General features: G+C 41.4%; 3 protein-coding genes across 4 annotated transcripts in view; 2 read left to right on the top strand and 1 right to left on the bottom strand.

Moving 5' to 3' along the window:
* The first annotated feature begins 262 nt into the window (after positions 1-262).
* creld1b (CRELD disulfide isomerase 1b) lies at positions 263-10,160 on the top strand. The gene is made up of 11 exons (XM_077513203.1): positions 263-406; positions 1,591-1,711; positions 1,790-1,872; positions 2,196-2,306; positions 3,561-3,652; positions 3,725-3,904; positions 5,517-5,612; positions 5,691-5,774; positions 5,908-6,003; positions 7,490-7,630; positions 7,719-10,160. The coding sequence occupies exons 2-11, from the start codon at positions 1,595-1,597 to the stop codon at positions 7,937-7,939; spliced, it is 1,221 nt and encodes a 406-aa protein (XP_077369329.1). The 5' UTR covers positions 263-406; positions 1,591-1,594; the 3' UTR covers positions 7,940-10,160.
* Positions 10,161-10,263: 103 nt separating this feature from the next.
* Positions 10,264-16,269, bottom strand: mbd4 (methyl-CpG binding domain protein 4). Its single transcript, XM_077513204.1, has 8 exons — positions 15,963-16,269; positions 14,702-14,851; positions 14,141-14,625; positions 14,001-14,066; positions 13,790-13,924; positions 11,962-12,111; positions 10,819-10,922; positions 10,264-10,730 (listed from the first exon to the last, which is right to left on the bottom strand). Exons 2-8 carry the CDS (start codon positions 14,812-14,814, stop codon positions 10,656-10,658), a joined length of 1,128 nt encoding a protein of 375 aa, XP_077369330.1. The 5' UTR covers positions 14,815-14,851; positions 15,963-16,269; the 3' UTR covers positions 10,264-10,655.
* The window catches only part of ift122 (intraflagellar transport 122 homolog (Chlamydomonas)), a 22,875-nt gene continuing 17,369 nt past the window's right edge, over positions 15,841-21,346 (top strand). For both annotated transcript variants that reach the window (XM_077513199.1, XM_077513200.1), the window contains exons 1-10: positions 15,841-16,245; positions 17,272-17,338; positions 17,580-17,664; positions 17,752-17,830; positions 17,982-18,058; positions 18,157-18,223; positions 18,293-18,439; positions 19,150-19,225; positions 19,880-20,071; positions 20,354-20,492. In XM_077513199.1, coding sequence (XP_077369325.1) covers positions 16,202-16,245; positions 17,272-17,338; positions 17,580-17,664; positions 17,752-17,830; positions 17,982-18,058; positions 18,157-18,223; positions 18,293-18,439; positions 19,150-19,225; positions 19,880-20,071; positions 20,354-20,492 — 973 coding nt within the window. In that variant the 5' untranslated portion in view covers positions 15,841-16,201. The remainder of the gene's footprint in view (positions 16,246-17,271; positions 17,339-17,579; positions 17,665-17,751; positions 17,831-17,981; positions 18,059-18,156; positions 18,224-18,292; positions 18,440-19,149; positions 19,226-19,879; positions 20,072-20,353; positions 20,493-21,346) is intronic.

Genomic DNA, 21,346 nt, shown 5'->3' with positions numbered 1-21,346 from the left:
TTCAAAACCAGATATTATATCTCTGGGTTTAATATGATGACTAGATTTACAAAAAAAAATAAACATTGAAAGAAAAAAGAAAAAAACATTGACAAAAAAAGGCAGTTGTGGCATAAGTGAAGTGACGTAACTGATGCCGCGGCATAAGCGGAAGTGAAGTCGCTGATGCCAACCACACATGCCACTGCCGCTAAATGCGCTAGCCCTTTATCAGGAATCTCTTGGCGTCTATTCAATGTTCCAGACGTCCTATCGTGTAATTCGAACAAGTTTTTCCACGGCGATGGCTGCACAGCGAGTGTGGTTCACAGGGCATCTTCTTACAATATGACTTTGTGCCTTTTGCGTGTGCAACACGAAAGGACGAAGCGAGGACAAGGAGAAGTTCCGGCTCGGACCTATCGAGGTAAGAACCGCTGCGGCTAACAGCTAAATTACGCTGCTTCTTTTATGAGCTCGCGGCAGCAGCGGCCCATTTAGTTGCTCCTTGTCCAATACCAAAAAATAAAAATAAAAAAAAAATCTACAAGTTAACCGGAATGGAGCTAAACATGGAGCTTCGGTTGCTGATGCTGTGCTGACTCACACGGGAGCTGGCGAAGATTAGGATAGATGATGATGATGACGGCATTTACTTGGGCCAAGGCAGGTCTTGCAGAAACTTCTAGAGGCACCGTGTACCCTGTTACACGGAAATGAAACCCTCTTGAATCTCGAACTGGCTTCGGAATCATACACATCGCATTGATCGCAATGTAAAAGGATGCAATTTGGGAAACAAAAAGCACTCTGACATTGTTTACTTTAGGCTGATAATTATTTCGTCGGTCTCACGTTGAGTGCAGTTCACATGATGTTAACGTACATATCACTGTTTCGCGAAACATGAAAAGTCAGCTTGTTAAAGCAACAGATTTGTTTGCTTTTTTTTTTTTTTTTAGTGACTTCAAGTCAAAATTGGTGAACTCTTCTGAGGCAGATAAGCTGCCTTCCCTATTAATTTAATTTCTTAAACACATTTCTTTATTTTAGCGTAAACTTAACCTTTACAACCAAAACATTTAAGTCTTAACAAACCTGATATTGTTTATTGATGAATGTATTGCTTGTGCTGTGTTTGTTTAAAAAAAAAAAAAAAATACAACAGAAGAGGACTGTCAGAGGACTGCCCCAAATAATCAATGACAATATTTCAAAATGGTTCAACCCTCTTAGCAGCCCATATTCTTGAAGACGCTTGCCTGGGACTACACTCCACAACATAAACACTTTGTCCATTCATGCAGCAGAATAGTTGTCTTCAAATATTGTTTTGGTTTCAGGAGATACGGTGTACTTAACTTGTACTGACTTATGGTTATTTGTGAGATTTTTTTTAAAATTGTATTTAAAACGGTGCCTTGTTTCAATAATGAATGCTGGGAAACAGTAAAGCACAGGTTTTATTGAAGCCTTATGTCACCTGATAGCTGACTGCAAGATCTAGATGCTAAGCTCTCAAAATCTGCACATTGTCTCTGCGCATGACTATTTTTTTTTTTTTTTACTGGTACTACTTGTTTGTGTTTTCTGTGTGTATTGTCTCTGAAGCATCATGCGGCAGGCCTGGCCTTTCCTGCCCGCTCTGATGCTTCTGTCGGCGCTGTCGCTCATCACCGTCCGCACGGCGCCGTGCCACACATGCCAGAAACTGGCGGAGAGTTTCATCAAGGTACCGAGGTGGCGTTTTTGTGCACGTCGTCGTCTCATCATCGGTCGCCTTGTCATGAGTGGCCTTCCTCCTTTCTAGGGCTTGGAGAGGACGGCCAACAAGAACTTTGGGGGAGGCAACACGGCCTGGGAGGAAGACAAGTTGGCCAAGTATGCAAGCAGGTCAGTCACTACAACTGCAGCCAATCCAGTTAGGCTTTGGGAGTTTGTTTGGAACAGCAAAAGTAGACAATGAAATAGGAAAAGCAGTTTTCAGCTAAGCAATTAAAAAGGCTGTGTTGAAATCACACTCAAAGTTGAAGTCAAAATCATTGCACTTAAAATGCATTTTTTGCTGATAAGAAAAAAAAAAACACAGTGAAAATGATCAAACCATGGGCCAAAAAGTGAAGTACTGCGTGGTGTACCACCGATCACTTGTTCCGTCCAAACCCTTTGAATTGAATTGAATGGGGTCAATAAAAGTTTTTGTTGACTTGTTGCAGCGAGACTCGTCTCCTGGAGATTGTGGAGAGTGCGTGCGACAAAGCCGACTTTGAATGCAACCGCCTGCTGGAGCAGATCGAGGACCAGGTGGAGACGTGGTGGTTCCACAGGTAACCACGGAAACGTGGCCTTCAAATAGCTCACAGTGGGGACAACTCCAATCTTCCCCAAAAATGTTTTTTTTTTCTGCTAACTACGCTGCTACCTTGACTTACAAGTGCCCCAATGAGATAAAACCTGTCGCTTGGTCCGTTAAACAAATAAATAAAATGATAATAATAGTAATAACCCATTTTTTGCACAGTAACCTGAATCTGAAGTCAAACTATGCACATTTTCACAAAAATGATCACGTTATATTTTGATGTTGAACTTTTTTTTCCCCCCCTCTGGTGTGGCAGGAACACATTTACATACTCTTGAATCAGAAAGCATGAATAATGGCTAAAATGGCAGCCCAGTAATTTCTAAACTGAATTTCCGTCCACAAAAAGATATATAAATTATTCAGTTCGGCAAAACAGACAAAAAACAGTTATGATTAAGTTAATTAAAATTAAAGTTAAAAAAATCAATTAAACAACAAATTTGCCATTCAATTTTAGTAGGTTGTTTCTCCAGTACTTTCGCGATAATGGGAAAAAAAAAATACCGGTGTGTGTGTGTGTATATATATATTTTTTTGTTTATTAGGTTGTTTTTGTTTTGGTATGATTTTTAGTTTATTATAAATGGTTTTTCATTCATCATATATGTTCCTTTTTTCATTTACATTCATTTTTTTTCATTAAAAGTATGATTTTCTTTAATTTATGTATTATACGGCACAGTATATATTTTTTTCATTTATTATACTGTGTATATTTTTTGGTTTTTGTATGATTTTTAGTTTATTATGAATGCTATTTTATTCATCATATCTTTTTTTTTTTTTCATTTACAGTCATTTTTTTAAAATGTATTTATTATACAGCACAGTATATATTTTCTATCTCTGGAATGCAATGTTGTGGAGTGACGGGACATCGTTGGAAAGGTCTCGAGACGAATCTGTGGATGCTTGTATGTCCGCGGTCGGACGTAGGGTTCGAGAGCGAGGGCCACGCCAAGACAAAAAAAAATAAACAAACCAAAAAGCACGCTTTAAAAAAATCCACGAAACATCAAGGCTGCAAAAGATGAACCCGTGATAGACGAGGGAACACTGTTTCTGGAATGGATGGACGGCATTCGCGTTGGTTTCACTGGGTAAAGTTGAGATCCGAGTGAGTCGAGTTCCCAGCATGCTCGCGGAAGCACATCAACTCGTAAGTCAAGGCAGCAGTGAATCGCAACCTTTGATACATCAGGCATTTTTGCCGTAGGCAGCGGGAGGCGCCCGACCTGTCGGAGTGGCTGTGCATGGAGCAGTTGAGGCTGTGCTGTCCCCGCGGACACTTCGGACCCGACTGCAAAGGTCAGCTGCCGCCCCGGCCCCTTTGTTCTCATCAAAAAGGTAACATAACACGCCGGCGCTTTTCCCATCCAGCGTGTCCGTCTGGCCCCGGCGGTGTGTGCGGCGGTTTGGGCCGCTGCGAGGGTGAGGGCACTCGTGTGGGCGACGGCCAATGCGTGTGTGACCCCGGATACGCGGGCCCGCTCTGCCAGGACTGTGCTGAGGGCTACTATGTGGACAGAAGTGCCAACGCCACCCCTGGAGCCTGCGCAGGTGCCTGATTTCTTCCGCTTTCACTTTCATTTAAATACGGCCGCTCTCATTTGAGCCCGTTCGTGGAGCGATGTGACGAGTGGCCACTCGAATGGTGGAATTTTCTCCAAAACTTGGACTCAGCACGTCAAGCGCCTCAAAAATCCTCCACAGCAAATCTATTCCCAATTGACCTTACCGTAAACCACACCCACATGACCTAGTAAATCTGCGATGGCGTGTGCGTTGTGCTGCGAACAAACAAAAGCAATCCAGCTTCAGGTAGTACATTGCGTGGTTGTTCAAAGCCAAGAAAAAAAAATCAACAAAATGGTTAAATGCTGTAGTCATGGCTTGTGTAAGAGTGCTAGCCGTTATCCCGATCGACTAACCGGCGTCCTGCTGTAGTCACGGCTTGTGTAAGGGAGACTCGAGAGAGATACTGTCCGGTTTATTCCCTTCCCTAAACCCTCAACAACTACGAAAAATGTCTGCGCTGGATCAAACTTTCTGGAAGACCACACCCACACACACACACACACACACACACACACACACACACACACGACTATCGTCAAATCCCTTCAAAATGACCAGAAACTACTACGTCTGCACGAAGCTATGTTCTCCATTGTTGTATTTAGCCAAAGGCTAACGATAGCTCCGTGTAGCTAACCGTACACACGTTTGTTGACTTACTATTTACTATAAATGCCAACAGAACAAACTTTGCACACACGACCAGTTAAATCCCTCCAAAATGACCAGAAACCACTACGTCTGCGCTAAGGTAATTTTCTCCATTATTGTATTTAGCCAAAGGCTAACGATAGCTCCGGGTAGCTAACCGTCCACACATTTGTTGACTTACTATTTACTATAAATGCCAACAAAATATTGAAACGACAAGGTGTAATATAAATTCATTCTTACTTTGCTTGACAGGAATAATGTCCAAAAACATTTGTTTTGCCGACAATCGGTCGAAGTGAGAGGCAAATTGGTTCTTTCCTTACATCTGTAGCAGTGCAGCGATGCGTATTTCCTTTTGTTTTTGGACAAATTTGCATGGTGAGGGAGTGAAGATTCCCTTCACTAAAAAATTTAAAGTCTCCTTTGCTTGCTTCGAAGAGAAATATCGGCGTCTTGAAAATACTTGACTGAGAAATCACAAGGAAGATCTGACAACTTTGCCATTAAGAGCGTATAATGTTTCGCTAATCTTGCCGAACAATGTCTGAGCCAGCTGCTTGTCCGCAAAATGTGAGTGGGGAGGCGCGTGCCACGGTAAGGTCAATTGACGACAAACGTAAATGAGCTTTTCTACTACCCATGTCAACAATAAAGTTACGTTTGTGCTATTTTAAGGAGTTTTTAGGCCACGTCATGTCTTTTGAAACGTCACAGCAATTTTGACGCATCGGCTCGGAGACTAGTCGGAATTTCAGCCCGAACAAGACAATATTTTCAACTGAAAGTTGTCAGCCAATTGGAGAAGGGTTTCCCCAAAGATTCCTCGTGACTGAATAGATGTTCTTCAGGCGATAGCACACAAAATGCCCCCCCCCCCAAAAAAAAAAAACACTCACATTTTACTCATTTGTGGGACAATGTTGGTGTTTTTTGTCCCCAGCCTGCTTCTACTCGTGCTCCAAGTGCTCTGGACCGCAGGACTACAAATGCCTGGACTGCAAAGCAGGCTGGATGCTTCACGACAACAAGTGCGTTGGTGAGTGAGCTGCGGTCGCGCACCGACGCCTTCTAACCGGACGCGTCTCATCCCGCCGCTCTCGTGTTGTCCTTATAGACGTGGACGAGTGCGGCACGGAGCTCTCGCGCTGCCCTTCCAACACGTACTGTCACAACACGGACGGCTCTTACGACTGCAGAGGTAGGCAGTGACTGCTCCGGCTCACTCGACCATTACTCAGTTTAACGTTCGTGTGTCCAGGGCGTTTTGTGTGTGTTTTTATTATTTTTTCCCTCAATCACTTTTGGGCTAGCATAGCTTCCGCTCTTTCCAGGTTGTGACCAGGCTTGTGTGGGCTGCATGGGCAGCGGTCCTGCCCGCTGCAAGAAATGTGCACGAGGTTACAAGCTGAAAGGAGCCAAGTGTCTTGGTAAGCATTTCATTTGCTTGTAGATTTTGAAACACTAATAATCTCAGCTGTCATGCCACGACTTACTTTCATGTTTTCAAAGTTTTCATGAGATGTCTTCCAATATGTCCGCTACTGATTGCTAAATACTGTCAGTGTCAAGTACACGAGAAATGATCCCATTCCTCCGAAAAGGATGATTTATTGTTGGTCTATATCGGCCAGCAACACACAGTGTAGTATAGTGGCAGGCAGAACAATTCAATGCTTGTCCACTAGATGGCAGACTTTCAACCCTGTTATTTAGAAAACCATCGAAGAAGTTGGTCATGTGACCACATATTTTTGAAGAGACATCCATTTTGCTCGTCTGGTTAAAATGGCAGACACATTGCTTGAGATTTAAGCACATATAAGATTTATTTTTTTCCCTATAAAGTAAAATTTCTATGAATACATTTTTTGATGGCTGTGTTTGAACAATTACAGACAACTTTGAAAGCAGTTCACATGTTGTGCTTTAGCTACATCATGAGTCTTATGGTTAGCATGATGCTGGCTCAAAACAGCTGGGGGATGCATTGTTTTCAAAATGGTGGGCTTGGGGTAATTTGAGGGCAAAGGACCTAAAATGTGATTATTTACTCTGTATTACTTTATTGTATGTTATTGTTATAATACTTATAAACTGTATTCTTACATTCAATCAAAGTTTTGTATTGCATTTCTCTTCCTTTTATATAGTATTGATTTTGAGATTAACTTTTTTACTTTATTTATCAATAGGGATGTAACGATACCCAAACATCACAATACAATATCATGATGATATGAAGCTCACAATATGATAATAATCACGATATTGTGAGGAGTTTGGCGACAAAAAGAGCTCATATGAAAAAAAAACCCACAATATTGTGCTTTTGTACATAAAGATTAATTTCAACAAACTACAATCTATAATAACAATTAATATTGACGCCCTTATTTGTTAATGCACGAACACATTGAGCTCCTCCACATATTGACTCGGTTCACAGGCATATTACGTTCCCTTTCATCTGACAATTAGCGCACATTTTAAACATAGAAGGGCCAAAACATTCCTAATGAAAGTTAAACTGCACTAAAAAAAACTAGCCGCCATAGGGCGCTAGAACTGCACAAAGCAACCTGACTTTCTTTAACAAATGTGGTGCTTTTAAATATTGTGAACATGACGACGATGATATTGTGGCAGTTTAATATCACGATATTGCCCTTATTACATCCCTTATTACATCCCTATGGCACAATTTACCTCGCTGAATTCTGACTAATGGCACAACCTACCCCGCATTCTCAAACAGTTGATTAAAGATCCAAAGTGATTGCTCCCAAAGATGCACAACATCCTAAACTATATGAACATATTTTAGTTGGAGGCATTCCTGTAATGCTCTTGCGTAAAAGACACTTGAAGTAAAAATTGGCACTGCTTAGCCCGCTCTCCTCTGTCTTGTGGCAGATGTGGACGAATGCAGCGAGGGCGGCATGGCGTGCCCGGGCCTCAACGAGGCCTGCATCAACGAGGTGGGCTCCTTCCACTGCGACTGCGCCGACGGCTTCATCCGGCGAGACAGCATCTGCGTTGAGAACAAGCCTCCCGGTATGTCGGCACGCGAGCTCGCTCTCCCTCCCGTCCGTCGGGTTCGCCCGCTTGACGTTTGTTTGTGGTTTGCCGACGTCCCCTCCAGCCGGTCCGGAGAAGGGCCTGTTTGACGACATGACGGACGACGAGGTCCTGGTTCTGCAGCAGATGTTCTTCGGCGCGGTCATCTGCGCCCTGGCCACGCTGGCCGCCAAAGGCGACATGGTGTTTACCGCCATCTTCATCGGCGGCGTGGCCGCCATGGCCGGCTACTGGCTGACGGAGAAAGGAGACTACATGCTGGACGGGTTCCTCAAGGGCCGCTAGGATGCGAGGCGGAGGGAGGCCCGAAACGCTGGCTTTGGCTCGGGGGAGTCGCCCGAAAGACCCTTCCTGCTTTCCGTAGGCATCAGTACGACCACGCCAGAACGCAACAGCATGCTTGAAGACAAGATGAAGCTGCACCCGCTTGGAAGGAATTTAACTGAATTCACGACCTGGACTGTGTCGGGTTGGAGGTTTGTGCAAGCACCACTACTGATTGTTTAAATCATCGACTGTATTTACAAAGCCGCTGCTTTATTTATTTATTTATTTATTATTTATTTATACATTTATTTGTTCCCCTCCTCTCTGCACGCAATCAAAATCTTATCATTGGGGTGGCGTGGCTCAGTGGTAGAGTGGTAGTCTCCCAACTATGGGTGGGAACCTCTGCGTACCTTCCGATACGATATGCGATACAAGGCTCACGATAATGATTATCTCATGATATGACGATACCGCGATTATCAATATATTGGTCAGGTAATAAATCCACGATAATCTACGATAAAACTCAATTCAAACACAATATTAAAACTGGTGTCATCTTCACAGTACTTTAGTGTATTTTTTTTAAACAAATAGCTACAATTGTCTACTTAACAGAGACCACTTTCTGTGAGCAAATTTGTCTTTCTTAAATGGATACTTGACTCAATGAACCATTTTCAGCAGTAAAATGTTAATATTATAATATGTTAATACCTTTAACTCTTTCACTACCAGCCATTTTAGAAAATTTCAAAAGTTTCAATACACACGCGATATTACGTTCAATAATTTTATATAAGCCAAATCTACCAAATGACAGAATAGAATAGAATACTTTTTGCCCCGTCTCGTTTTTTTAATTTTTTATAATCGACAGTAGAAAAATGTAGGTTTGCCGAAATACAGCCATTTAATCCCTTTAAACACTACTGTCATGCAACATGTCAGTCAGTTACATAGTCAATTGTTTCATTTTATACACTGTGACACTATTTGTGTAACATTGCAAAAGTAAATAAATTACTTAAATATTAAATCAATATTCCTCAGAAATTACGTGTTTCAAAAAGTCTAAACAGAACATATGTTTTAAAAGGTATAATACACGTTTTTCATAAAAACGAATGCAAAACAGTCAGTTGTTGGACAGATGTCTTACACAAGTAAAAGTAAGCTCATAAGTCTTCTTCGCTATAAGAGTTCCGTACATTTCACCGCTGTTCTTATGAGGCGTCTGCCAAGTAATTGCTCAATAAGTAATGAACAAATGGAGCTGTTAGAGTGGCTGTATATTAACTACATATGTCGCAATACTTGTTTAGGCGTAATGATAATACATCGGGAGACAAAGTATCGCGATATCGATATATCGTCAAACTCTCAACCCAGTGGTTGTGGATTCTATCTATTCTACTGTGGCCATGTTCAAGTACCATTGAGCAAGAAGTTGAAGTCCCAGTTGCTCCCGATGCTGAGTCATCAGTAGGGAAAATGAGCACATCATCTTGTCCACTCTTGTTCATGATGCAGCGAAACTCATCACGACTTAAGCACGAATGTTTTGACCCTTTTTGTTAAAATGCATGACACTGAAATAAAACACACGGTACATAGATAGGTAGTACATGAAATGTATTTATTTCTCGTCTTTGGCATGGAAGACGATCGGATGCAGAATAGCAGGCGACAAGCTTTGCTCACGATGCACTTGTGACGATGCAAGCTGTTTTTGTTGCCTTTTTTTTTTTTTTTTTGTACCCTTTGAAGCCCCAGATGTGACATGGATAACATTTTTCAAATTGTGGCTGGATTATCAATGCTCATTTGTGTCCACATGATCAATCAGGTTCACAAAATACACAAGATCATCCTTCCAGGAACGTCAGGTAGGCAAATGGAGTGGACATTATTGCAAAACATTAAGGTCGAAGACGACAACGTTGGCCAGGCAGTTTGAAGCAGGCAATGCGAAATTTATATTATGAGCAAAATGGAAAAAAATGTACCCCATGTGACATCTGGGGAGGCCTAATGAAGCAATACCGGCATTTCCAACATACACTATGATTTGACTTGATGTTGACATCGCTGTTGAAATTTCCAAGTTGTCCCTTTGCACACATGCGTCCATCCGATGTAGCTTGTGTTGTTAGCAACAATCATGTGCAGATTTTGCGTTTGGATCCTTAAGTTAATTCTCAGCTTTTTCAATAAAGGCAACAAATGCACTGGTTTCACCTAAAGTCCTTTGTTTGTCGACAAGATACGCAAACCTTTTATGCATTTATTGCCAAGATCTTGAGAATACTGAAATTTCACCGATTAAAGGGCACAAAGAGAATTCAAACTCAAACTTTATTTACTTTGAAACAACAGCATACAAAATGTACAAAATGTTGCACGTGCAGCAAAATTAGTCATGACCTTCAGTAATCTGATTGGCCTATATTTGTAACTCCTCATTAGTCTACAACGAGCACTGCTGTGTCCATTTATATTTAGCTTGTGAAAAATTAAATCGTGTTTTCACCTTCATGTGCTCTGATTTGGTAGTACACAATGTCCAAGTCTTTTTATCAGTCTAAAAACAAATTTGATAAACATCTGAGACAGAGCAACCTGTTAAAAAAAACAAGATTTTATTGTCTGTTGGAGTCTGTTCCAACATCTGAATAAAAATGACCTATGATGAGTGGAAGCGTTCACACGGACAGTTCTTCACGCTTGTTCAGATTCCCAGCGCCTCCTGGTTTTCCCACAGCCAGGCGTGATATTTATTCAACATGTGATCATCAGGCGTCACCTTGAACAAAACACAGCAAGAACATTGTCATCACGACTTCCCGCTGTGACTACTCTTCCAAAAAGTTGAAATTCAAGTGAGGACTGGCCTGTCTCCATTCTTCCACACAGAAGATCCTGTAGGAATCGTTGCCGTACTTGCCGATGCCGTGCAACTCGATGGGGTAACGCCACTTTTTGCTCAAATATTCGTCTGCAAAAAAACGACACGAGGTCAACGGTGAATGATCACATAGAAAGTCAGCACCTACGTGTATGCTACTTTCACACAAATACAATGCAAATTTCTTCCAACAAATACCACCACCAAAATATTTTTGCTCTCCAAAATACAGCACAAAAATATAGATAATAGTGTCTAGGCCCAAAAGTAAGGAGGTCCAAAACTGCAAAAAATTCAAATAAATAAATAAATGACAAAGTGAAAATAAAAATGAATATAAACAAATATAATTTAAAAATATAAAAAACTAAATATAAATGGAAATAAATCCGTTTTTATGTTTACTTTGTCATTTACTTATTTAGTCATTCATTTATTTATTAATTTTGGCAGTTTTGGACTGTACTGCCAAGTCGAAATGTTATTCAAATGAGTGGGCGGTCCTAAGCGTGTCTTGGGTTGGACTCAGCCGTTGCAAACTGCCTGTCATTGGTCGAGTGAGCAGCTCGGCGAACAAGGAAGTCTTGTCGGCTTGCAATGGAGAGCTCCAGCAACTCTAGCACCTCAACTTGCGACTTGAGTTGCTAGACAAGTGAGAGCAGACAGTGGACACGATAGTCGTCCATTGCTGGAGCTCTTCATTGCAAGCCGACGCGATTTCCTTGTTCGCCGAGCTGCTCAACCGACCAATGACAGGCAGTTTGCAATGGCTGAGGCCACCCCAACACACGCTTAGGACCGCCCACTCATTTGAATAACATTTCGACTTGGCAGTACGGCCTAAAACTGCCAAAATTCAAAATAAATAAATGAGTAAATAAATAACTAAATAAATAAATGAGTAAATAAATAAATAAATGACTAAATAGATAAATGACAAAATAATGACAAAGTGAAAATAAAAAATTATTTCTATTTATATTTTTTAAATATAATTTTTGAATTATATATATTTTTTTATGTTCATTTGTATTTTCACTTTTAGTCATTTATTTATTTTGAATTTTGGGAGTTTTGTTCCTCCATAACCTTTCATCCGATTTATTTCCAAGACTAAAATTTCACTCACCTGAGAATCTGATGAGGATTTTGGCCCGAAGCGCAAAGAGGCCGAGCGGCTTGAGGAGTTCTGCCATGACCTCACGGTTGGCTTGGCGGGCCACCTCTGCAGACGGGTACAGCTCGAAGAAATGCCAAAGCAGCGGAATGGCCGTCTTGCCTGCAGCATTCACACAACACGTACGAGACACTTTTCCGTCAACAACAGCAGCATTACAGGTTGGAATAGTGGGGTTTGATCACCAAATGATCACCGAGTGCAAGCCCCTGCTGCTGCTCACCGCACCCTCAGTGGATGGGTGAAATGCGCAGAACGAATTTCAAACCACTTAAAAGGACGTGACAATCAGTGGTCCTTTAACCTCCCCCACCACCACCACCTTTATTGCAGTTCCACAGCAAAATACAAAGAGTCAAATCCACTACCTGTTTGCTGCGAAACGGAAACAGATAGAAATATATTATTTTTTCCTGATGAAAGAAAAGACTAACCTTTCTTTGGCTAGGTTCCATGTTTTTATATCAATAGAACACAATATTCAGTGTGCCTTGCAAGCCACTCAAAATCAAGTAAAACAGCTGGTAGAGAAGGGGGTTGTTTCAGTGAAAATGGCTAGGAGTGAATGAGTTGAATGAATGAATAAATTACTGTATGTCGTCATCCTCTCCAAAGCTAAATGGCGCTAAATGAGGAAAAACGCTTTTGCACCTTCTGCGTCATTAAGCCCGCTTTGTGTTAATTTCATTTTTCTCGCAACTGTTACTAAACTACCGTTCTTGCCGCAAATCCATTGCCGTGTGTGGTAAATCAGGTGCAAATTTGCTCCCGACTGTCAAACTGTGGCCGTGTTTGTGTTGATATATCATTAGAACAATATCCTCAGTGAAAAGGACGTTAACAGGGTGGAAGATGTGGGTGCAGATGTGAAGCAAATTTTGGTGCTGTTGAGGGGACGCAGAGCATTCTTAGTGGATTTGGCCTAAAGTTTTTATTTTTAATTTCACTTGGATTTTTTTATTTTGGCAATTTTGGTCATTGTGGGATGAGGAGGATGTCATAAATTAACCAGAGATGAAGTAGCCACTTGTAAGGAAACCTCCATCAGGTTTCCATCAGATGTTTTCTCACAACATATATATATATACGGACAAAAAGTTTGCTTATTTAGCAAATCATGATGGCTAGCCTGCTGCTAGTACACAACAACGTGTTAGCAACAGTATTTCAGTGGCAAAAGAGCTCGTCCACGCTGTTACACTGAGTAAAAGAAAGTCAACATATTAGCCAGTCCATCCAACAAAGTTCCACCATGTCGATTTTTTTTTTTTTAAATCAACTTGTTTAAATGAAAAATGACATCAACTTTTCGACTGACATTTCACAAAAGTTGGTTGAAATATTTCAAAGCATTTCCCCTATGTCATGCTTTGTTTCTTTGAGGTGCCACTGGAGAACGCTTTAGCTTTTGCCACTCAAAAGTACGAGTGACATGCAGGTGAAAACGGGCTACGAGAGTCCATCCCAGTACAGGGTTTACATTATGTTGGACAGTTAGCGTGCCGGATGCTCCAGGGGCCATTGTTACGATTGAAAGCAAATGAAAAGTGAGCCACCTGAGAACGCGCCATTTTACCAGAAGCCAAATGACTCAACAGAATGAAAAGACAAGAAAACTCATTTAGTTATATACCGCTACATATTGACTTCTTACTGCATGTTAGTCAATATTTATCTTTTCCATACTGGACAATATTACTGTAAAAAAAAATCCTATAAACCTTAGATTTCTGCAAAATATGGTGGGGTAACTGTATAATTTCTGTGTGTTGAAGCTTACCACTTGTCTTGTTGAGAAAGATGGTTGCAACCAGCAGTTTCCAGACATTATGGAAAAGGATTTCTTGAACAAGGTTGAAAGGAGAACGAGGAGGTGTCCACTTCTTGAAGGCTTTTCTTCGAGGGGGTCCGGGACCTTCACACGTTTGGGATGACATTTGCTCAGAAACGTGTCATCATTCCCGCACAATTATTCAAGTCTGACACATTACCATCTGCCAGAGGTTTCCTGCTGAAGTAAGGGCTCGTTTTCCGTTTATCTTCACAATTTTTGGACTCTACTCATACAAATATACGTTAGGAAAAGTGCAAAAGTCTGTTATGTTGACATAATGTCCAAGTGACTACTTACTATTTTTGGAATTTGCCACTTTTTCTGCGCCGTACCCAGCAGTCAGGTCAGACAGCAATTGCTCCTGTTGGGCCTGGAGGACAACCTTCCGTTCCTCTTCACCTTCCTCCACGGCGTCCACGTCCGGATGCCCGACGTGAGTCTGTTTTGGAAGCTCCAGCCTCAGTGGGCAAGCGTCCTCATGTTCTGCATGTTCATGCACCGCCGTTGCATGTTCACAAGCCGTTTGGCTCTCAAAGTTCGTCTGCTCCACAGACATACATGTGAGGGAGGAACTTGCACTTGTAGATTCTTTAGGAGGTGGAGCCAGTATTTTGGATGCGTCTTCCGGAATGTCCTGCTGCCCATTGCTTGTCTGTTTCTCTCCAACAGGGAGACACTGCAGGGAGCTTGTAAAATCAAAGAGGTTGATGTCTACGCCGTGAGCGTTTTTCACAAGGAACGCTCGCAGAGAAGCTCTCGATCGAAAGGTCCGTCCGTGGGGACTTCAAAACACAAATATGCGCTTAGTTGGGCATGGGACAGCCATGGTAATGCTGTTGGCCGGATGGAAGGGGTTACCTGGTGATGTACACGTCCACTCTTCCCGCTGTCTTGCCCGCTCGCCGCTGCCGAACCTCTCTGGTCCAACCGTGAGGCATTTTGTGGCACTGGCAGCATGCACACAAATTCATGTTGCTTCCAACACGTAGACTTCCAGTACCAGTCAGGCTTGCACACAACACACAAGTGGAAGATTTCAGTCAATTTCAGGGAAGTTTCTGCTCAATTTCAATTGGAATTAAATTGTGGAAATACCCCACACTGGAAATTTTGCATCATAATTTTGAGAATAAACTGGTAACTGACGCTTATTATTCACTAGGAAAGTATCAAGGTACCATGCTCGTAGTAAACCTCGACCATAAAGCAGAAGTCAAGTCAAAAATTTCAGATGACTGGGGGCACATAGAAGATATTGTAAAGAAACATTTTGAATATTGAATTACGCAAATAGCTCTACGGGAAGCAGCCTGAGCATTTTTCGATATTCTATCCAGTTCAAAGTCATTACTCAATCATGCAATGTGATAGAATTCCCCAAACATGTCAAAATGCTGTGTGGTTGGAATGGCCACCTCAGCCTGAGTCCTACACAGCTAGAATACTCAAAAATGAACGATGAGGTCAAGAGAAATTGAGTGTTTTGTGTCTGAAAAAAATTGAAAGTCCTTCTCTGATTATCTGACAAGTTTTAGTTCATAATATCCATCAATCAGCTCATAAGAAATTCAGAGGGGTCCACGCATCAAAATGACCATTAAACCTGCCTGAAAAACACGGCTTGTATAGCACAAATGGAACAGAATTGGTGTGGAAAGCAGTAAAAATAGCTCATGTACACCACTCATCAATTGCAACAGATTTATTGTGAATGCATTTGTTATGGAGGATTTTATTTGAATCATTCACACATTTTTGAGAAAATTCCCCAAGGAGGCCACTTATCACGTTTCTAGTAGTGGGAAACACATTAAGCTACTAGTAAGACACATTTGTTCTATTAGTGCGCTGAACTGTTCAACTAGTTTGCACAATGAGCTTACGAAATATGGACGTCTTCCCTTTCCCTCCACTTGTACGTTTACTACGCATGCGCAGCTGCGTGTTCGCCTACAACACCACATGGGGCACTCTAACGTCGCTTCGACATTGCAGATGCAGAATGCCGGACGAAGAAGAGCCCTCCCAAAGCGCGGCTGTAGTGTCGCTCAAATTGATACGAAAATCTTTGCTTTCCCAGGATGTACGTCTAAAAACAATCAGTTCCAAATGAACTTACTTTTAGATCCCTGGTACAATCAACAGCAAAGTCGAGTCGGTCGATCTGAATCAATGTGAGAGCCCGCTTAGCATCTGCTGGCGAGGTTAGCTTTGACGACGCGATCGACTGAGCGAGCAGGAAGTGTGAAGCAGGAAGTGAGTCTGCGTCTGCGCGCTGTCAGGGAGTCGTGACAAGAGAAGCCAACATGAGCGACTGAGCAGGCAAACAACCTGTTGATCCCTGGAACCTGTCAAGAAATGAGAGCCGTCCTGGTATGGAAAGAAACAACACGTCAGCATTGGTGAGCGTTTTTGCGTGGCGTTTGCGTCATCGTCATCAGACGGATGCGACGCGCGCGATTAGCAACTGCGGTTGCTATGCCAACCGCTGCTACGCCAACTAGCTCCTGGAAATTAGCACAGTGCAACACGACTGAGACTCCGTCAAACAACACAAAACCAATCGGTAAATCACAGTTGTGGACCATCCAGATATGCTACATACATGACATGCATATATTGCGCAGTGTGACGCAGTAAGACGTCCAGTCAATGCTAACATTGAGAGGTTAGCAAGTGGCAGGTAGGGTTACCAATTGCATGGCACGCGGGCCAGATCCGTTCCATTGTCGCTATCTACGAAAGCTTCCCACATTGTTTTCTTGACTTGTGTTCCAAAAGTGAAAAAAAAAAAAAAAAAAAAAAAGTCCAGTCCATAAGCGTACACAGTGCAGCTAAGCTACTGCTAGTGGCTCGCGAATTGCTTTTAACCGAAGTCTAACTTAAGTCAAGTGAACACATTTGCACAGTTCTAGCAAAAAATGACTCCCTGAACTTTTCAGATGGAACCCATGCAATTAATAGCGAATTTCATTGTAGTGTTATCATTGTATAATCATTCAAATATCGGCATCTTTTCATTCTTCAAAAGAAAACAAGCTATTAATGTAAAATTTGACCAATCTCAGTTCCACCCTTCCTGTGTGGAGTTTTAACAGGAGAAAAGACACATAAGCATGGTGGCTTTATGCCTGGCCTGCTAATTTATATTGTTTTGAAATGGTAAACATCTTTCAGTTTATGGTAAAGCTTGTCAATTTTATGAGGGCAGCCATGATTGACAACAAGTTGTCAACGGACGCATCTAAATTGATACGGCTTTTAAAAATAACACTTAAGCATTCTAATTCCATGGCTGTGTTTCCTTATGTGAAGATGAATCATCAAGTAAATATTGTGACGTGTTGTTTCTATTAATTTTACTCTTGCATTTTAGAAATAAAGTATCTATTTTGAACTGGAGTTTTAGTACAATTGTTTCCTTGCAGCGTTTATGACTTGGCCTTCAAACCAGATGGCACCCAACTCATAGTGGCAGCAGGCCTTCATGTTCTGGTAAGATTTGACCGTTCAACATATTTTTGACAAATGCATTCAAACTGTATCCTGTTAACAATCTTATTTGTATACTACTCATGGGACACTGATCACTTGTGGTCCATGGACCCGTGTCTGCACTATAGTAAATAAGCACTTAGTCGTATCTGTGAAAAGTGCTGTATGAATGAAATTTATTCATTTAGGTCTACTTTGATCGATCACTTTCAGCAATGCTTGCTGTGTTTCTTTTTTGCAGGTGTATGACACCACAGATGGAACCATTATTCAACCTTTAAAAGGACACAAAGATGTAGTCTACTGTGTTGCTTATGCCAAGGACGGTAATGATCATTTTCCTTTTTTGATTTTTTTTTTCCTTTGCTGGCTGCTCCTCTTGTCTTGCTAACTGCATTTTTTTCTTTCTGCAGGTAAAAGATTTGCCTCTGGCTCAGCAGACAAAAGCATAATAATTTGGACATCTAAATTGGAGGGTATTTTAAAGTACACGTAAGTGTAACATCACACCACTTTTTAGCCATATACTGTACAATAATGATTGTTTAGTTAAATATTATGCAATATAATGATAGTTTGACGCTGGTGTTAAATGTTTTACGATGTGGCTTTCTCATGTCTTTTACTGTGTGAACGTTTGTAGGCACTACGACTCGATCCAGTGTGTTGCCTACAACCCAGTCACTCACCAACTCGCATCCTGTTCCTCGGGTGACTTCGGTCAGTGCCTGTTGAGTTTACGTCGACACTGGGCTTCGTACTGATGTAGCGTCTTTTCTAAAATTTGGTCACGTCACTATACCTGCTTACTGTTGTAGGCCTTTGGTCGCCGGAGCAAAAGTCGGTGAACAAACACAAAGTGAGCAGCAAAATAACATGCTGTGGGTGAGTGAACGCTGCTTCCGTTGTTAACTTGTGAAGCGCGTTTGTGTTGACCGCTCGGTGTCAAAACAGGTGGACGAACGACGGGCAGTACCTTGCTCTCGGTATGATGAATGGAGTGGTGAGCATTCGCAACAAGAACGGCGAGGAAAAGGTCAAGATTGACCGCTCGGGCATCTGTTCCGCTCCCGTCTGGTCCATCGCATGGAACCCTTCCAAGTTAGTATAATCTGAGTTGAACTGGATGGAAATTGAGTCACACTGGCTCTAGTCTAGAGCATTTCAGAAAGGAAATTCCGTTTAGGGCCAATAGATGGCAGCAGATAGACATGGGTCTTTGGACCTTGAGGGTGGCGGGAAGACATCACGGATGAGAAGTTAAAATCATTTGATTCTAAGATTTATTTTGGAGTTGGACATATTATAATAAATTAGACACTATCCGTATATTGAGTTTTTCATAACGTTTCTTGTCACTTCACTCTCAAGCACGGGTCAGCAAAAAAGTCAAGCCTGCTTCTGAAATAACAAATTTTCCCATTTAACATCTACTTACGTTGTTATTATTAATTCTAAATAATTATATAATAATTATTAATTATTAAATTAATTATAAATATTCCACCATTGTGAAGATATTGATGATGTTCAGGTTTTCTCACCATAATTTTCAACAATGATTTAACAAGGCAGGAAACAGACAAACATCGATTAGCATGATTTGATTTCTATAAATATTTGCATGTTTCCATTTTTAAATGACCACTTCTATACAACATTACTTGGAAATTACCATGTCTGATCAATGTTGAGCTATTTTTAGAATAGGCCCACAGGCTACTCAGCACGAGTTGTTTGTAAGATTATGTAGCCATAAAAAGATGTACCATAAGATAAATGAACATATTTTCTTTGCTGTGTTTGTGGAGGGATGAGCAACATGACGTTCTGGCCATAGCTGACTGGGGTCAGAACCTTTCCTTCTATCAACTCAGTGGAAAGCAGGTGAGTGTCCCAAGTAGCACGCCCCTGCAATCGTCATTTGCAAGCTAATTATTTTTAAAGTTAGGTGGTCTCCTGTTGAAATGGAATAGCTGGAGTGAGTGTGAGCTGGCCCTGCTATGATTTCATGGCCCCTCGCTGTCTCGCCTCCCTCCTAAACTCCCCGGGGGAAATGCTGTAATTGAACACAACTATGCACTGTTCATTACTTTGCTTCCATGCCATGGGCTCATATACTGTCGTTGGCCTACTTATTTATTTATTTTTTCACTGAACATTCAGTTTGAATTACAAAGCCAAGAATTGTGTGCAGTGAATAAGAATCATCTGTGGGTTGTCAGGCTGTTTTTTTTCCCCTTTTTTTTCCCCCCACAGAGCGTAGAAACAGATGTGTAGAGGTGTGTAATTAATACTGAGCTGTGCACATGGATTTTGAACACTAAGACAGAAGCTACTTCAAATCAAGATGCACTTTATTTTTGTCTGTCTAGGTCTCTCTGTTTTATTTATTTTTTCAAGCCACTCTTAAAAGGATGGAGGGATGTGGTGTTGAATTAGAAGACGGTGTCAAATGTTGGCCGGGGGCCTGAGCAACAAATCAAAGGGATGCCTTTTCAATTGTTGTCCTCCCTCCCTGTTTCCTGTTTTGTCTGTCAGATTGGAAAGGACAGGACACTCTCCTACGACCCGTGTTGCGTCAGTTACTTCTCCAAGGGCGAGTACATCGTAATGGGCGGCTCCGACAAGCAGGCCTCGCTCTACACCAAAGATGGCGTGCGACTGGGCGTCATTGGCGAGCAGAATTCCAGGGTGTGCGCCTGCCGGGTCAAGCCGGACTCCAATTTTATGGTGAGTTTATTCCCGTGGATCAATGTGTGAAATTTATAAACTGACTGACACAACAATGCCTTTTCAAAGACAGTGGTTTTATTATGCACTTTAACACCTATACAGCTTGCTTGCTACTATGTTAAGCCGTAAGCGATGATGCATTGCGGAGAGAATTGAGACAAAGTTTCACTTTGTCTGTGTGGATGTTCCAAGCACAGGAACATTCTCCCACTCTTGCAGTCTTTTCTTGGAGGTGTTAATGAGATGCGCTGCTACATTGCATTGTTGTTTGTTCTGTAGGTGATGGGCTGCCAAGATGGGACGATCGCCTGCTACCAGCTCAACTTCAGTACAGTTCACGGCCTCTATAAGGATCGCTACGCTTATCGAGACAACATGACTGATGTCATTGTCCAGCACCTCATCACTGAAGGAAAAGGTTGCATTTTTGTTTTAACAATCAACCACAGCAATTGTCAAACTTGTTAGTCCTTTTTTTTTTTTTTTTTAATGAGTATTTTCAAAAAATACTCATATTATTCATTGGTTGTGTTTTGATCTCACGTTTTTATGCGTTTGCACCTAATTGAAATCATATTGTAGGATTTCAGACAGGTTTTTCAGACAAGATTCATTCTTTGCTGTAGCAGGAATGTTGAATCTGGCCATTTGTCAGTGCTTGCAAGTTGAAGATTGAATTTTCACGCCTTCCCATTTTGTTATTGACATTGCTGAGTGACTGAATGGCACATCCCCAAGAGATGGATGGCTTGTCGTGGTCCATATGAGTGGAAATGGGAACTTTTTTTTTTTCTTTTCTTTTCTTTTCCCCAATCACCCTGTAGGATACACCTACATACTGTCAGCCTCCTAAAATAATTGCCCACATATATTTTTTTATATTTTCAGAAAACAGGAAAAACGGAACCACTTTCTCATTATATGTATTAATAATTTCACTTCAGCATATAATTGAATGATCTGTTTAATTAATGAACAATGTAGCCGATTATTTTTAAACCAAATATATATATTTTCTTGTCAAAATATGACTTGGGGCATTATTTTAAGAGGCTGGTGATATGAAATATATTTCTTTAAAAAACAACTTCACAGTGAGATATTTGAATGAGTGCATTTATTGGTCACTCCTAAAGTTCAAACAGCAAACATCACCAGAAGCTTGAACTTTTGTGTCCCCACCTCCTCTTACTCACATCTCACAATTTTCCATGACGCATTTCATTTTTATGCGTCAAAACAAAAACACCAAAAACTACATACAAAGGCTAA

Source organism: Festucalex cinctus, chromosome 2 (genome assembly GCF_051991245.1).
Source record: "Festucalex cinctus isolate MCC-2025b chromosome 2, RoL_Fcin_1.0, whole genome shotgun sequence".
Lineage (NCBI taxonomy): Eukaryota > Metazoa > Chordata > Actinopteri > Syngnathiformes > Syngnathidae > Festucalex > Festucalex cinctus.
Note: the sequence above shows the minus strand (reverse complement) of the source record. Positions and strands in the feature narration are given on the sequence as shown.

What these genes read in the sequence shown, in the direction of transcription:
- creld1b (XM_077513203.1), top strand. Translation starts at nt 1,595, where the DNA reads ATGCGGCAGGCCTGGCCTTTCCTGCCCGCTCTGATGCTTCTGTCGGCG. An exon ending in GAGACGTGGTGGTTCCACAG is followed by an intron (nt 2,307 to 3,560) that starts GTAACCACGGAA and finishes TTTTTGCCGTAG; the next exon opens with GCAGCGGGAGGCGCCCGACC. An exon ending in CGGCTCTTACGACTGCAGAG is followed by an intron (nt 5,775 to 5,907) that starts GTAGGCAGTGAC and finishes CGCTCTTTCCAG; the next exon opens with GTTGTGACCAGGCTTGTGTG.
- mbd4 (XM_077513204.1), bottom strand. Translation starts at nt 14,814, where the DNA reads ATGAATTTGTGTGCATGCTGCCAGTGCCACAAAATGCCTCACGGTTGG. An exon ending in GTGGACGTGTACATCACCAG is followed by an intron (nt 14,626 to 14,701) that starts GTAACCCCTTCC and finishes TGTGTTTTGAAG; the next exon opens with TCCCCACGGACGGACCTTTC. An exon ending in AGTGGCAAATTCCAAAAATA is followed by an intron (nt 14,067 to 14,140) that starts GTAAGTAGTCAC and finishes TTGTATGAGTAG; the next exon opens with AGTCCAAAAATTGTGAAGAT.